The sequence below is a fragment of the Paramormyrops kingsleyae genome, chromosome 11 (genome assembly GCF_048594095.1).
Source record: "Paramormyrops kingsleyae isolate MSU_618 chromosome 11, PKINGS_0.4, whole genome shotgun sequence".
Classification (NCBI taxonomy): domain Eukaryota; kingdom Metazoa; phylum Chordata; class Actinopteri; order Osteoglossiformes; family Mormyridae; genus Paramormyrops; species Paramormyrops kingsleyae.
Genome location: NC_132807.1, coordinates 15,751,383 through 15,768,846, shown reverse-complemented (window position 1 = coordinate 15,768,846; position 17,464 = coordinate 15,751,383). Strand labels below are relative to the sequence as shown.

The 17,464-nt window shown below is 39.3% G+C and overlaps 1 protein-coding gene across 4 annotated transcripts; it reads left to right on the top strand.

The window, feature by feature from the left end:
• Nucleotides 1–6: 6 nt before the first annotated feature.
• Nucleotides 7–17,453, top strand: zdhhc13 (zDHHC palmitoyltransferase 13). Of its 4 annotated transcripts, none has more exons than XM_072718121.1 (19): nucleotides 7–114; nucleotides 1,475–1,592; nucleotides 2,975–3,070; nucleotides 3,780–4,036; nucleotides 4,460–4,582; nucleotides 4,960–5,037; nucleotides 5,239–5,383; nucleotides 5,843–5,907; nucleotides 6,179–6,341; nucleotides 6,831–6,956; nucleotides 7,169–7,302; nucleotides 8,971–9,071; nucleotides 12,112–12,239; nucleotides 12,665–12,727; nucleotides 12,854–12,947; nucleotides 13,131–13,214; nucleotides 13,359–13,516; nucleotides 15,962–16,059; nucleotides 16,267–17,453. In XM_072718121.1, exons 3-19 carry the CDS (start codon nucleotides 3,047–3,049, stop codon nucleotides 16,403–16,405), a joined length of 1,980 nt encoding a protein of 659 aa, XP_072574222.1. In that variant the 5' UTR covers nucleotides 7–114; nucleotides 1,475–1,592; nucleotides 2,975–3,046; the 3' UTR covers nucleotides 16,406–17,453. The 4 variants fall into 4 exon arrangements, with proteins under 4 accessions (XP_072574222.1, XP_072574220.1, XP_072574221.1 ...); XM_072718119.1 differs by having other exon boundaries at nucleotides 12,112–12,257; XM_072718120.1 differs by lacking the exons at nucleotides 7–114; nucleotides 1,475–1,592 and having other exon boundaries at nucleotides 2,958–3,070; nucleotides 12,112–12,257.
• The last annotated feature ends 11 nt before the right edge of the window (nucleotides 17,454–17,464 follow it).

The window sequence follows — 17,464 nt, the reverse complement described above, 5'->3', positions numbered from 1 at the left end:
ACGGGAGACGGATTCGAAATTACGTGAAAAGCCGATTGGTCTCTCCGGGGGGGTTGAAGGCTCGGAAAGCGGAGACTCACACTCACACCGGGGACCGGTGATCACGCTTAGCGGGTAGGTGATCGGGAATCGCTCGCACACGGATGAACTCTGAAGGAGATGCAAGTATTCTGGGTAAAACGGGGAGATAATGGTACACAATGCAAATGCTCACGGATACAACTCATCGTAATGGGTTGAGTGGTTATACCTGTTCATACAGAAAAGGTGAATCATGAACTTAAGTTGCATTTAGGGCAAGGGCGTAACTTTGGCTGGAACATTGGAGGGGTTGAGGTTTCCACCCATTGCGGGGGAAACATGATTATTGGGGGGGTTGTATTAGCTGGTATTGATTTATTTGGGGGGGGGGCTACAACCCCCCCATAATTTACGACCGTGATTCAGGGCGTAAGAAAGGCAAATGAGGCGTGGTTGTAGCGGTGGAGGTGGCGAATAGGAGCCGAGCCTTCGAAACTGAACGGACGCACACAGCTGCTGACGCTGTGACAGATAACAGTGGCACGTACGTCGTTCTGTTCGTAATAAAAATGTACTTTACATTTTATTCACTTAGCTGACGCTTTCATCCAAAGCGACTTATAGTAGAGGGAAGGTTTACCATTCTTATGTGTGATCCCTAAGATTTTCACTCCTTCTTGCGGAAGGTTTCTTCTTCACCTAACATTTGGCCAATGCTAATTAAGTAGGCCTAACGAATTTGCATATTTGTTTTTGTTTCCCCCCCACCCCATAATGCTGTTCAAGTCAGGCAGCACAGAACCAATAGATGAATAGAAGAAATGGCATTCCAGGCAAACATCCAAATAAAAGGAAAAGATAAAGACTAAGTTATAAGAAAAATATAATACATGAAATAAAATCTATGACAAAAATATCTGGAGTGGAAAGCATCCCCAAATTCCTAGACATTGTTTTAAATACTTGGTTCATTTAAAGTCCCCATTGGCTTTCAGTGATGAAATGTCACATCAGTCAGTCTTGGCAATGTTAGTGAAACCCTTATTTTAAAATAAAAACATTCATCATATAAGTTAATGGCAGTATACTTTCAATGAACTGAATTAAATGTAGCAGCTTGTGTTCAGTGGCTATAAACTCTTTTCAACTAAATAAAATAATGTAAACAAATATACACTTAAAGAAACAATGCAGGGTTGCCAGCTTACACACATCTGGTGTGACACTCATGGTTTCAGATTCTCATGCTCATTCAGGAATTCTTACAGCAAATCTATATTATTCCATTACACCTAAAATTAGCTACATCAAAAGCGTAGGCTTGTTTGCAAACCCTGCAGACTATTTACAAGGTAATAAAAGTGTTATATACATGTAAATGCATGTGCAGACCCTGAGAGTTTGCTTCTATTAATTCTAACGTTATCATATTTATATTTATTTATTTCAACAGGGTGAAAGGAGGACAATATTCCTTGACTTTGCAAAAGGTCAGGGGCTGTGGATTGCTGGATCCTGGTTCCAGCACCCATCATAGGTACACAGACCAGGGAGTGGACAGATCTCTGCAGGTGGGTACAGCTACTTTTGGTCTGGTCGCTCTGATGGCTGCTATACTCAGGGAATACCTATTGCTCTGTCGGATCGGCTTCTCCCAATGGTGTCTGATGTCACTCCTTTCAAGGAGTGTATTATGAGACTCAGGCACTCCTTGGGTGTCTTGTCTGTTGTCTCAGTGTATGCTCTGATCGCGGTGAGTGATGTCTCTTTGAGGAAGACATTTTGCTTGCAATTTCACTAGGTGGTTGATGGGTGCCCACAAGGTGACACTACTTTGGTCATGGGTGACTTCAATGCCACCACAGGCACTGACAGAGCTATGAGGATTGTGTCAGTCCCTATGGGTCTGGAGACTAGGGTGACAGTGGCTCCATGTTCCTCGACTTTGCGAAAGGTCAGGGGCTGCAGGTTGCTGGATCCTGGTTCCAATGCCCTGAGCCGCATTGTTGGACTTGGTACTCCAATACTGATGGTGCGGTGAAGGAGATCAGTCACATCCTCATGGGCAGAGGCTGGAGGCTCCTACAGAACTGCAGGGTGTACAGAAGTGCCCAGTTTATGAATTCTGTTTCCTATGATGGAACAAATGTTTTAGCGCAACGTTTTCAACGGATTCAAACCCCGTTTCACTCGGGTTTGAATCCAGCAGTCTGTCTTGGTCCTTGTGATGTCACAGTTTGAAAAGGAGACAGGAGTATTTATGCTGGCCTCTGCTACCTGAACCTAACTTCTGTGCTGGAGTGCGAAAGATTAGCCCACCACAGGTGATCCGTCAGAATCACGGGGTCCGGTTTAAACTCTTTAATGAACAATTGTCATTTTCATACAATTTTCCAGCTACTGGGTTAGTACTCCTATGTACAGGCTTGACTAAAGGATGTTTTGAGTAATATACTGTGTATGACAAGCATAGCTGACAGAATTTCTCTGTTAAGTGGCATTGAGTATTTGTTGTGCTATTTGTTTAATGTATTAAGATTTTAGATTGCAGATTTTATTGGTAGTATAACCCAATTCACAGTGAGCCACTTTGTTTAATTGCAAAACTGTTTTTCATACAAATTAGAAGTGAAATAATTACATTAGACTGTTAATTTCACAATAAAATATTAATATCACGGCGAAACATTTATTTAGACAGCATTTCAAGGGATTTTTAGAATAAATATTTCATATTACAGACGTAATTGTACAGTAAAGTACTCATTTCATGGCACAACCTTTATTTGTCATTTTAAGGGAATTTATATGGAATTAATTAGTATTTTATGTTACAACCCGTTTTCTATTTTATATTACGCTGTTAACTTAACAGTAACTTAACAGACGTGTCCTGGGCGGGGATAAGACATAACTGACCAATGGGCTCCCATCTTGTGTGGCTCGTCTCTAGGAAGTTGTGAAGTACGGAAGAAGACGCTTCGGTGGAGAAAGGCTTTAGTTTTTCTTCTGTATATACAACATTATGGACTGGAATGGACAAAATGAAGTAAGGTGGAGCACATATTTTTCCATAAGCTTAATCTGGAAAAAAATGTAGCTCGTTCTGTGTTATTTTCATGTGTTTCTGAAGCTGCCTGACCAGCTCTTTGTCTGTTTAGCTAGCTGCAGGCTAGCAGCAGAGTAACTGGCAGTAAGTTTAAGGCAAGTCGCATGTACGTGTCAGTGTGGTTTAGTAAAGTGGTTAATTATCCGATTTTTAAAGATATCTCTACTGTGTCTTATTATTAAATTACTCGTTCCAGCACGGGGATAAGCTTACTTTTGTCACTTCGTGGACTATTTTTTCCATTAATGTTTGGTATAAACTAAGAAATTAGATACCAGAAATCATGTGGCTAAATGAGTAGCACCCACACCAGGGTTTTCAACGTATTTTTGTCAACGGAGAGTTTTCCGTGGCGTCAGTCTCCAAAAGTGGTTCTTAAGTTTAAATATTAGCAATGATTTGTCCTTTATTGTAGTTATTGTAGTGTAGATAAAGTAAAAAGCCTGATAAAAAAAATATGTATCACATATTCACTCGGCATTGATGCATATAGACGAGTAAGACTTTATTTTGCCCTAAGATGGATAACATTGTTTAGGAATAAAGACGATGTAACGTTGTATATCATAGGCATCTGCATAATGGAGTTATTTATGTGAATGAATAATTCAATAAATATGTCTATTTACATATGCTTTGAAATTTGCAGTGTTCCACTCAGAGTCAATTGGGCAGTGAATTCCAAGAACATGGTGCCCACTGTCAGGGACTTGGGGCGCACGGGCATGGGCACGGGCATGGGCACGGACAGTGGCATGGGCACAACGCAATGGTACATGGCTTCATGTCTGGAATGAGCACACAGTTTGGGCCAGGGCCTGACATTACAATGGACCCCACAAAGCAACCGAAAAGGCGACCGCATCTGGATGACAGCAGTAGCTGGGACATTGTAAAGGCCACTCAGTAAGATCCATTCACTTTTATAGAGTGTTGATATATTTTACTATACAGACCTAATTAATTAATTTTAAATTTTCCTTTCATTGCAATGAAAAATTGACTAAGGACTAGATGATACTCAACAGCATAGTTTTCACTATAGAGTAAAAAAAGGTATCCTCAAATTACTTGGTATGAGTATACAATACCTGTTCAAATGAAAATTAATCTCTCCATTTATTTTTAAAGGTATTAAGTCCATGTTTCTTGTAAATTTATTTTGTGCTTAAGCTTGACTGTTCATCTCTTCCTTGCATACTGAACTTGTTTTTGAGTGAGTTACGTTTCAGAGGCACTTCATCATAGTCATTAATTCAGCTGCAATAATATAAAAACAAGGTCCCCCTGCTCCTCATGTGCAGTAATTAATTGGTCATCTGTATCTAGGTTTGGCATCCTGGACCGATGTAAGGAGCTAGTTGATGCAGGATATGATGTACGGCAGCCAGACAAGGAGAATGTCACTCTGTTGCATTGGGCTGCCATCAACAACAGGGCTGAGATTGTCAAGTAAGACTCAGTTCCACTACAAAGTTTTTAAATGTATGCTGTGTTTTATTTTTCATTCCATTCAAGCTTGTTTACCTGCCTAAATATTTTCTTCACGCTCAGTGATTTTTAGGAACAACACTACCTGAAATATGATGCTTTCGATGAAATGCTGTGTTGATCTTTCAGTGATACAACACGAGAGACACCTTAATGGACATTTATATATGAATTTGAATATAAATATATATGAATGTTTTAAGGCCTACAGATTTTAGGTCCCTGAGCCCCAGATCAAAATAATCAGTTAGAAGACAGAGAGATGGCTTGGTGCATTGTAAGGCCTTTTTAAGGTTTTTTTTTTTATTATTGTTATTCACTTTGTGCTTTTTCTCAAGGTATTACATTTCTAAAGGTGCCATTGTTGACCAGTTAGGAGGTGATCTTAATTCAACACCCCTGCATTGGGCCATAAGGTAACTGTGTTTTATTGCCCAAGTGTACTTGGAGGTACTTGTCTGTCTTATTTGATTGTTGATAAAAGAATTGTATCAAAGCACATAGAATTTCTTGGGTGAGGGGAGGGGTGTTTAGATGGAGATTTTGACTTTTGCCTCTTCCTTGTCTTTGCCTTATGTATTTCTGCATGTGCCTGGGATGCATGGATCCACTTGCAGGCAGGGCCACCTCCCTATGGTGATCCTCTTAATGCGGCATGGGGCTGACCCATCACTGTCTGATGGAGAGGGCTTCTGTAGCCTCCATCTAGCTGTACTCTTCCAGCACATGCCCATTGCTGCCTACCTGATGGCCAAGGGACAGGTGTGTGTGCAGTGGCAGACAGTTTAGACTGTGTTTGTTCTTTACTCACAGGTTATAGCGCCAGTATGCCCTGCATTTTATTAACAGTTCATTTTCCCTCTTATTAAAATCTGAATAAATTAACAGTTTAGATTAAATGAATTGTTTTGCTGGTGTTCTACTCAGATTGAATTCTGTAGGACATGTTCATTTGTCCTTGTATAAACAGTGAGAATGTTTAGGGATGTGGATTTGAGTGAGAATAGTGTTGAGCCACACTTCTACCACTAGTTGCTTGTTTGTTTTCAGCAATGCAATATTGCAAAATGCAAAATTGATTTTATGTGCCATGTAAATATAAAAAAAACTCAAAAGATCATAGAACCCGTCTAAAATATGGTGCATGTGCCTGGTTCTAGTGTGAAGGCATTTTTGGAACAATGCTTGTAGACTGAAGTGTTAAATCATTTACAATTGTAGGAAGTTGATTGTCCAGATCTCAATGGTCAAACTCCACTGATGTTAGCGGCCCAGAAAATTATTGGGTAAGTATTGTGGTGTTAAATGAAATCTAAAGCAAAATTAAATCCTTTCCTTATCTTTTTTTGTTTTTGCTTTTTCTCTTCTATCAAGAACAATTTAGTATCCAGGACCTAATATGTCACACACTCTTGTTAAGTGCCTCAGGGTAACTGTATTGTGAAAGGTAGTAAGGTACCATATCTAATTCAGTTGAATCAGAGTGCACTTGTAATGTTTTGTGAACCTGGGCATGAACTGTTACTCACATAAATCTGTTTTGTGATTTGCATGTAGGCCAGAGCCCACAAACTTTCTCATCAAATGTAATGCATCAGTAAGTGCGGTGGACAAGAATAACAGAAACTCCCCGCTGCACTGCGCTATTCTGGCTGGCAACGTAGATGCAGTCCACATCCTGCTGGAGGCTGGAGCCAGCGTGGATCTGCAGAACGCCAAGGTGACCACAAATTTTCTTTTCAGTAGCCATATGTGCCGTGTTACTACTGATGGTTCATATTTTAGTAGCTGTGATAATTATTGTTTAACAAATACAATAGCATATTGATCATCTTAATAATTGGGTCGTGTATTCATGTTTTGTAGCTTCCATCTTTCACCCACTTGCCCAGGGGGGGTCTGTGGCGTAGCCCAGAGGACGCTAGTCCATCCTAGGGCGTATACATGCATATACCATAAACAATACAGCAAATTAGAGATGGTGGTTATCACAATGGCATGTTTTTGGACTGCGTGAGGGAAACAGAGTATCCAGATACTCATCGATGGCCACAAAGGGTGTATGTGATCTCCAGGCACTCAATTGTGGCTTATTTAACGGATAATCCAGAGGAAGCCCGCATAGGGAGCGTGAGATCTCCAGACACTCCTTTGTGGCTTATTTGGGTGGCTTATTTCTCTCATGTATGCTGGTCTGTGCATGTTTTAGGGACAGACTCCCATCGATCTTGCAAATCAGGTGCACAGCCCCCTGTTGGTGCACATGTTGAATCATGTTAAGCAGGAAAGGATGAAGGCCAATTCCACCTTCTTCCACATAGTCAAGAGATACAGGGTAAGTCTCCTTTTCAGCCAAAACATCTGTGCTTTAACTGACTGACACACCAGACCTGTATTATGCTCTTCCTGATACAGTTTGTTACTGTGAATATAAAATGAGTTACTCCTTTGTGTGTGAATGTCGATTTGCCCATGTCACTACTGTTGTGCTCTTAGGCTGCCTGCCATACACAGTATTCTGACAGTACGTGCTGCCTTATTTCCCAGTTCCACCTGCTGTTGGTGTTCTGTACAGCGGTGCTGTGGGCCGTGGGTGCTATCACTGACCTAAACTCTGAGTCGTGGCTGCTGAAGGGGGTTCTGCTGGCCAGCGTGCTGGGAATGGTCAACCTCATCATCCGGTAAGAAGGTCTGCAGCTGATTCCTGTATGTAAAGCGTCACACTCTAGCAGTGTTGTCTGCACCTGTCTGGCTGCAGTGTTAAGTGTAATGCAGTTGTATGTATGTGAAAAAGCTGTTTTTGTTCGAGTCGTTTGGCGTGTAATGGAACCATTCACCATTGTGTTTTATACACACTTCACCTATAGGTAAACAAAAATGAGTACAAAGACATTTACACTTAGAAAAGGTAAGGTAATAAAATACTACCAAGAGGAACATAGTTTGATTTGACAGTGCTTAAATTCATTATTTTTAATTAGCCTTTTATTTGTCAAAGACTGTGTCAAGCTGAAGTACATGCAGGCATAGGAGCAATAAAATGTTTTGTCCCAGCGGAATCCCTGTTTTATCTGGTGACTTCATAACAGTATCTTACTGAATGCAATATAATAAATGTGAGGTGTAATAGAGAAAAAATAATAATGGTATGGTTTACAGGAAAAAAGAGTAGCAGTTTATGGAGATAATGTGTCTTATGCGGGTGGGATGGTACCCCAATGTGTAGAACAATGTGTGTTCTCCTTGTGTTTGTGTAGATTTGTTCTACGTACTCCAGTCTCATCCTGCAGTGTACAGACAAGCTGTTTAGGTGAACTGGTATCACTAAATTTCTCTAATTTTATCCCACATGTGGGATGTCAGTTTGTCACAAGACGCAAACTTCTAGATTGAACCCAGCGTAATGTCTGCGGCCGCGTGAGATGTTCTCCAGACTTGGTGGTTTTGAACAATGAATGAATGAATGAATGAATGTCATATGGAAAAGGAAAACTCTTAAAACACACATCATATACAGAAAATACTTAAGCGGTTCTTACTTTGGCGGGTATATTTGAATTCAGTCTAAGCCCAGTCTTTTCATCCTGTTCTTTTGGACATGATGAAGGAAGGTCCATTGAGTGGTGTTGTAAAACCCTAAAAGTCCAGGAGATCCGCTCCCTTCTGGTCTCTGAATGCAAAGCAATGGAAATGAATGACTGGTTACATGAAAATAACTTACATTTTGCTTACGGCAATTTTCTTAAGTTCTCTCCCAAAAGGCCTCATCACATTATGCAGCTGTGAAATAGATGCATGTTGCCTGTACTGCATCAATAATGCATAGAATGGGCAGGGATGGGCTGATTGGAAGTGGCTTCACTTAATGTGTTGCTCTGTTGTTCAGCTAATTAAAAAATAAAGTTGTCCTCCGAAAAGGGCATTTAAAAAAAAATGCATAGAAGCTGGTTGGAAAGTAAACAGCCAGGCTTTATAGAATAATTTGTCTATCATTTATTTTCAATTGATTGCTCAATAACCAAATGATTTGAGCTTCTGTCTGAACTGTGATGTATGCCATTCAACTTTGGTACAAGGGGTGCCAAAGTAACTGGATATGTTACTTCAAAGATCAAAATCAAACATCCTTACAGTGGTTGCCTGTTTTGTGAAACCTCTTATGTCCTGAAAATACATGTTTTTAAAATACATGTTTTTAAAAGATGTTACACTAATCTCACATTAAAATGCAATGTAGTGAATCCCATCAAGTGGCTTTCATGACTGTGAAAGGAGGAATATTCCGATTTATCTAGTGTTGCTTATTCTGCTTCTCTTTTTGGTGTGTTTTTGTATGTGTTCACATGCAGATTTATAGTGGGCCCAGATGTCAATAAGCTTCTTCCAGCCACCTTCCTGATGGCCTCTGTCTTCTTGATGCTGTTCACATGGTGCTTCTGGCTCATGCCTGATATCCTTCATGATGTTTTATGGTTTTATCAGCCCTCATCGTGGCACTTATGTTCAGACTAATTGTATTCTGGAGTTCACAAATCTAAATTGTTTGTTTATTATTTACATATTTTTTTTCCTGTCTAATAATCTCTTCACCAAAAAGGTTATACAACAAACAGAAGTGTTCAGGTATGTATTGAGTTTGCAAGGCGCCCTCGAAGTTGAAGCAGTGCTATGGCGTCACATTTATGTTAGAAGTTGCAAGCGCAATAAAATGTACTCGCCAATAAATAATACCTGCGCATGTGAAATAATATTAACTGCCCACTTGCAAGATGTATGTCCTTCGTGCACAAATGCAACTCTCACACAGAAATTCAACATTCGAGAGTAGTACAGACAGCTGACCCACAACTCCGTATCTAAACCAAAGTAAGCGACAGTCCTCCAGACGCAGGTGTAAAGGTGCCTCATGCAACGTGGGTTTGTTTTGTGTTAGTGAAAACATGGCGGAAGGCAAGTATAGCGCAATGGAGGTTTTTAATTTTAATTCACGTTTGATATGGTTTTCGTATGTTTACATAAGGCATTGACTCATTATTCTAATGTTCATGCAGACACAGCACATAGCGCTGCTAATTTTAGTCATGGTTTTTAATATAAAATTTCATGAAATTTATTTCAGCTCTGTGTAGGGCTGCTTGACATCACATCTCCATGTACTCGCGATTATATGGCGCATGTGCAATAATCACCAGGGCTTTAGATGATGGGCAAAACATTTATCTGAATGCCAGCTTTCCAGTACTATACGAAAATTTTACTTTTAAGCAAATTAGTAGTGCACCTAAAATATTAGTGACCTGTATAAATGTGGCATATGCTTATGTTTAATGAACTTCTGGGACTTTAAATTGGAACAAGTACTACCACAGTACCTTGTTTATCCATGATATCTCCTCTTTCATAAGATGTAATGGCTGCTGAGCTGTCCCTTTCATCACTGTTTATCTCAGTGTTTCTCTCTTCCATGATATACCGAAAAGGAAACATGTGGCATGTTCCGCTAACCGCATTTCATAAACATAAGGATATGCAAAATTTATACAGATTACTAACTTATTGGCATCGCAGTACTCATTAATATTTTAGGTATATTACTAATCTACTTATCAAATTGTTGCCGTAAGTAAACGTCCTTATAGTACCAAAAAGCTCGCATCCAGACAAATGTTTTGCCCGTTATCTAAATCCCTAGTGATTATTGCACTTCCCCATATAATGGCAAGTACATTGTGATATGTCATGCAGATGTAGTTGTGTGTCAGTACTTTTTGAATATTTTCAGCACATTTGAACAATATTTCAATAATATGTAATGGTAACTGATAATTTTGGTTACTGTAATCGTAATTTTAAATTTTCATACCATTTCATCTCTAGTTCCAACCAAATTTCACAGTAAGTAAATTGCTAGGTTGTTAGACGAAGCCATCTATAAGTATTACTTGCATGTAAATCTTCAGATGTTGTGGTCATTGTGCTTCCACTGTGTTTTCACTGTGTTTGCTGTCAGGGCTCAGATGTTAGAAATAACTAGCCTCTGGCCAAACCTTTTATTCCTTTTTTTGGAAAAGCAATATTTGGTGCACAACCACCACTTTCTGAAAAGGAGTGCTGATCTGGATGACCTCTGGCCAAACTGTATGCCAGTTATTCAGTTAAGGGACACTGTCAATCAAGAGACATGGAGGTCTGTATGGGTGTAATCATGTTGAAAGTGAATAATCATAAGAAGGCCAGGGTCTCCCTTGCTTTCCGCCCCCCAAATTGTCAAAAGTCAGGTTGATTCACATGAGCAGAACTCAACTTCAAGAGATCACCTTGCTATCACTGCCTGGGTTGAATTTATGCACAAAGGACCTATATCTTGCGAGTGGGCAGTATGTATGTGCATGTGTAAAATAATATATTTTACTTATTTTGTTTTATCATGCTTGCAACTTTTGACATAAATGTGATGTCATACAGTTCCACTTAGGGGCAGCAAAGGGAGGGTGAGAGTCAAGTCAGAGTATTTGATGGATCATATTTCTGCTTCACAGAAACATTAAATGGATGAAGATCTACACCTGATTTCATTTTCTGAAATATGTCCCCAAAAATGTGGCAGCAAAGGAAGGAAACTGCAGCTGTAGAAAACACGTATGGCACTTTTCCACTGCCACCAGAAACCGAGCCCTACCCAACCCATAGCGCTAACTGGCACTTTTCCATTGCAAAGTATGTAAGCCGTACCCAAGCCATTCCCGAGCCATAACCACCCTAACATGGCCCTGCTTATGTAAGGGCCGGTAGCATGACTAAACCAAGCTGGCTGCATCACCACTGTGTTCTGCACATTGATTATCTGAAGGAAAAAGCATATATTCTATGTATTATTCATTATTAGTAATATCACAGATCACAATTCCCGAAAATTCGCAACTTGAAAATTTCCAACCTCTTACTTAAAGTACTATAGAACAGCTGAACAGAATGGATTCGTAATGCAAATTTAGACAAGCGAATGCATTTGATACTTGCATTACACGGTGATTCACACAGATGTGCTAGCGGAAATTAGCACACAGTAAAAAAAATAATAAATGCAGATAGTAAATCATGATGTACACTCTGTGAACAGTAAATAACCGTCTGTTTGGTGTTATGTCACCGTCTCTCCTCAAACTCGGCAACACCTTCACCAAGCCGACCATTCTGCAATGGGAAAGGATTCTGCAGATTGGCGTTTAAGTGGAATGTGCAATAAATGAGTAGGTGTAGTGTCAGATTTATGTAAAATACAACTTTAACATTTCCGATTAATCCAGTACATCTAAGCATTGTATCGGTTGGTGAGTATGGGAGGAGTACAAATTAGATGGGCAGACCAGGTGACGGGGTTGTCCTGGGAATACAATGTGTCATTCTGACAGCCCCCCTTCTCATTGTACTGCTACAAAGGCTGATGATGTTTAGTGGTATTACTGTGATAGGTCCTTAACTCCAGATACCATGGCAGCCGACTGCTACAGTGAAGATACTTTTCAGCCTGAATGCTGCTGGCTTGTTCTACTATTACTACAGAAGCTGCAGGACGGACCCTGGGTACATCAAAACCCCTGAGGAGGAGAGAAAGAAGGTGCTGCCACAGAAAAGAGTGAATGCCTCACCCATTTTTACCTCGCAATGTCACAAAAATAACAACGAATAGTTTATTTTAGTAGCAGAAGGGCACTGAACAGTATACCTAAATGTCTTTGAACTCTGATACAGAATTTTAGAGAGACCCTTTTTTGGATTGGGTCAGACTTGTTGCTAACAAGCTATGAAGTTGTTTAAGGGATGTCATGTAGCAGTTCAGATGGTGCTTTGGTACGAAATACAGGATGTATTTCAGGTATTTGGAAATATATAAGCGAAAAAAATGAAATGCTGAAATGTTTGGGGCTGGAAAAAAAGGAAAAAGTCTTAATATGTAAAAATAGACCAAATTTGCACAGGAATGCTTGGTGGACTGTTTACTAGCTGTTTGGCAGTGAAGTTGACGGTTCTCTCCTTCCCTAGAATGTGATAATGCTGGCAGAGGCAGGCTATCTGGATCCTAGAGTTTTCTGCACCTCCTGTATGGTGAGTAATTCATATTGAAGGACAGTGTAAGTTAAACAGGGCCTCATTCTTTTCAGTAATGTTCTTCAAAAAAAATTTAGCTTTTTTTCTAGAAGACCTAGAATGATTGTTTACTCTGTGGTACAGATGCAGAAGCCGATTCGAGCCAATCACTGCTTCTCTTGTGATTCCTGCATCGCCAAGCAAGACCACCACTCTGTGTGGATCAATGGCTGCATAGGTAACTATTGTAATTCTGTCTGATAGCCAGTGTTGGTCAGATAAACATTAAGCTGATGTTTTGAGGAGGAAGATGATAATTAAATAATTGAGAAGAAGCTGTATTGTGGGTAAACCATAAGTGGGTTTTGAGCAGACAATTCCTTTGCTGACAGTGTTGTTAATAATAATGTTCTTTGTGCAGGGGCCAGGAATCATTCCTATTTTGTTCTGTTCCTCTTTTTTCTTTGTCTCTTCTTCTGCTGGATATTGTATGGGAGCCTCATATGTAAGTATAAAATCCAAACTTTCCATCTATCCATTCATTTCCAAAACCATATTTTTCTTATAGATGTGAAACAGTAACAGTAATTAATCCATCATTGTTTGACTGAAGGTATCCTAGGATAATCCTTATTCTTCTGTGCTTCAGACTGGTCCAAGAGTTGCCAGCTGAACTATACTGAAGGAGGGGCATGGGGAGTGCTGACAGCGTTGGCTAGCTGCTCTCCCTGGCTCCTCTACATGTTTGCCCTCACATTCTTCCATACCTCCTGGTCCTCCGCCATTCTTATGATGCAACTCTATCAGGTATGCTAATGTAGAAAAACTTGTCCTGCGGGTCGTAATCTTATCAGTTGATTGGTTTCAATTCACCCAGCATTGTCTTTATGTATAGGAATGTTACATATAGGAAAGACACATGCCAGAAAGGTCTGTATGTCTGGGCATATTGTGCCTTGTGTCCTTTCTGACTTTTTCCCCCTATGTGTTTGTGCAGTATAAAATATTCTTTTGGTTGAACTGATTCATCAGCCCACCAGTCAGGAGAAAGAACACCAGTTAGGAAGGGATGGTACATCTCAGGTGTTAACAGCTGGTAGTTTGTGCCTCTGGGACTGTCTGGTCTTAATCCTCTCACAACAGTCTAATGATGCCAGTTTTCACTAGTAGAAAAAGTACCCAGTTCTGATGCTTAAATAAAAGTACAGATACCACATGAAAATGTTACTCAAGTAACAAAAGTCGACAGTTTCTTTTTACTGAGAAAATAGGCTGTTTGTAGCTAGCTGGGTCACAGCTGGAGGCTACTGCAGTTGATGGGGGTGAAACTTGAGTTATCATATGGCACTTTTCTACTGGCTTACGAGAATCGAGCTGTATCGCAACGAGAAAGTAGTTACAGCGCAGTTCAAGCTCGCTTCAGCTTTCCAGGAGGGTCAGCTCAGTAAAAGCGTTGCTGGGTTTGGAGAATGATGGCGACGTAAAACCAGAGATGCTAATTTACTGTTCAATAGGAGGCTATCGGAAATGCATTAATATGATGCATTATGATGTGCGATACTACTAATAATTAATATATAGAATATGTCCTTTTTTTCTTTAGACAATCCATGCGTATCCACATAGATCTCTGGTATCTCTGTGCATTTTGGCCAATCAGATGATGGTGATGCTACCAGCTTTGGCCTTGCTAGTAAGCAGGTCCATCTCAGCGCTGGTAGAAGTCGGGTACAGCTTGCATAATTTACACTGGAAAACTGTCAATTTGTGGTACAGCTTGGTTCTTAAGCCCAAGTGCTCCAGGTTACTAGATGATCCTGCTCTTTGACTTCAAACTTTCCTGACCTGTATTTCACTTCACATAAGCTAAATATGTATGGGTAAGGTTTCTGCATGACTGGAACTTGTTTTTTTTTTAATAATATGTTATATTAATACAGTGGGACCTCGAAACTCGAACTTAATCCGTTCAGAACTCCAGGTCGAATCCTAAAAAGTTCGAGTTCTGATCGAATTTTCCCCATAAGAAATAATGGAAAACCAATTAATCGGTTCCCAGTCCCAAAACAATACACTTAAATATGTTTTTTTTTTTTTTTAGCATTTAAACACAAAATGAACCGGATAAAACAAGAAGAGCATATACTGTACTTAACACATCTAAGCACATTTATCAAAACAGCAATTTGTAAAGTAAGAAAATAAATGTATCCAAACAATGTGTAAAGTTAAAAAAAAAAACAAAACAATGTGTCCTACCCCGATCGTCCGCTCCTTCCGTGTGCCACGCCCCGTGTCATCAGCTGTTTCTGGTTGTTGTCATTAGCCCTCTGTATTTAGTCCGCGTTTCAGTTTGTTTCTCCAGTTCGGTCATTGTATTGTCCGTCTGCGTTTTGCCTGACTTACCTGTAATTAAACCCCGTATTCCCCGATACCCTGACGTCTGCGCCTTTGTCTCCTTTCCGTCCCCGCTCGGCACGACAATATTATTATAATTAAATGTATTCATGGTTTATTATTAATATTAAAATAATGAATAAGAAATCTATTTTTACATGTATTTTATTATATAATAATTACTGTTACTGTCTCATTGTCTAAATGTATTTTTACTGTCTATATGTATTCAGCTAGTGTAAACATGCACGATGTTTGCCAATGCAAGGATGAGACTGAAGCGTTACCCTTTGTTTCCGCTGAGAGACGTGCTGCGTGACTCATTTTCCCGTGCATACAAGTTATCTTCGGTCGGCGTTCACGGTTTGATTCAGATCGAGCTCTAGGTAATTTTTTTTCTAACTGGTTAGGTCGACTTTTAAGAAATTCGAGTTCTAATGAGTTTGAGAACTGAGGTACCACTGTATAATATAATACAATACAATATAATATACATTAATACAGACACAGGTTTGTATTCATATCTTTGTGGGGAGCATCCATTCATTTCTATAAAAACTAATTGCCAAGTTTAACCCCTACCGAGCCCTAACCTTAAGCATAAGTAACCAAACAAAATACAAGACTTGGCATTTTTAGTTTTTTTGATTAGTCACAGATTTTCATAGAACTGAGTTTCCCCTCATGGGGATGGAAAAAAAGGTCTCCACAACGTCAAAATAACAGGTTGTGGTCCCCACAATGTAATATGTACATAACCCACACACACAGTGGATTCTAGCTTTCAAGTGCTGAATTTGATCATATGTTGTACAGAGTGCTATAATTCATTTACTCTTACCGTTTTGTGGACAGATTGCCGTCTATGGTCTTACCACCCCAGAGAGAATTTACCTCATGCAACGAAGGAGAAAGCTACCACAATCTGTTTCTTTGAGACAAAATCCATACAAGTAAGCTCTTTTTTTAAGTCATTGAAATTTATTTGTTTATGGATTCATTGTGTCAGAGACCAGGTAGGATAGAAAATCTGCTGGATAAAAGTACTCCAGAACTACACGATGCAGATTTATTTGAAAACAGTATAGGTTTGTGAAGTACATAGTAAGACTGAGGTCCAATGCAATCTTACATAAATAATTCTCCTCTACTTGTTTCAGTTTGGGTTTTGTCCGGAACCTAGTAAACTTCTTCCAGCTGCGCTGCTGTGGACTCTGCAAGCCTGTGGTGGTGGACTGGACCCAGCAATTCTCCTTAGGCTCAGACTACCCTATGCTCAGTGGCTTTAATACAGTCTGACCTTGTTGGCTGCTGTACAACACGGTACCAAACAAGAAGAGCTAGCCGTTTTATGGCTCTCAGTTATAGGATTTAGGCTGGTTTTGTTTCTGTAAGTGTGTTCAAACCATTAGAAAGAAATATGATTTAAAGAAATTCAGTGATTTACTTTTGTAACAACTGCCTTATATTGTAATATATTAATCTAAAAATAAGACTTTATAAATCTGATGTTATGGACTATCCTGTGTACTTTATAAGTAAATTATGCTTGAAGTTTCATGAACATTTTATATAGAGACTATTTTGATCTGTATTTTTCCCCAACATTTGTGAAACGATACCTTAAATATTTTTATGAATAGCTCACTCTTTTTATACTGAATGTATTGTATATGAAATGTGATCAGCTGGAAAACCACTTTTAATATACATTTTTGTTACTGGATTGATTTAATGTTAATTTCACTTGTTATACCACTTGTGAGTGTACATTATTGATTTTGCAGACATACTCTGTTTAGTATTGCTTGCATTTTCCTGCTCTAAAGCTATATTGATTCATTGTAATTGCAGCTTACTGCATGTAGGATAATCCTTGCCTTTGTGGTATACACCAATATGCCATACACTTGCACTGCCTTGCACCTTCACTGTGTAATCTGCTATGAAAGACAGCAGTGCAAAATGTTTTGGAAAATGTTTACAGGATTTTTTTTTAAACTACACTATTGTATAATGCGTATGGCTATGTGTACATATAATTCAGAAAGTCAGTAGTTTCCAGATAATTTAATGTACAATATCACACAAGAATTTGGTTCTGACTTAGTCAGAACATGATATTCACAAATCAAAATTATATTGCCGTTATGTCTGTATTTCCTGTAGTCAGCTGGTAGCCATTGTAAACTTGTTTATATTTACTCATTACTTAATGTTTATCCAGTCATTAATAATGCATCAGTTTGTTACAGTTAGGCACTAAAGCATGTATACAGCTATAGTAATACTTGTTGGTTTGAAATACTCATTGCCACGATTTGAAGTGAAGCTCTACCCAAGGCTTTTTGTGATTGT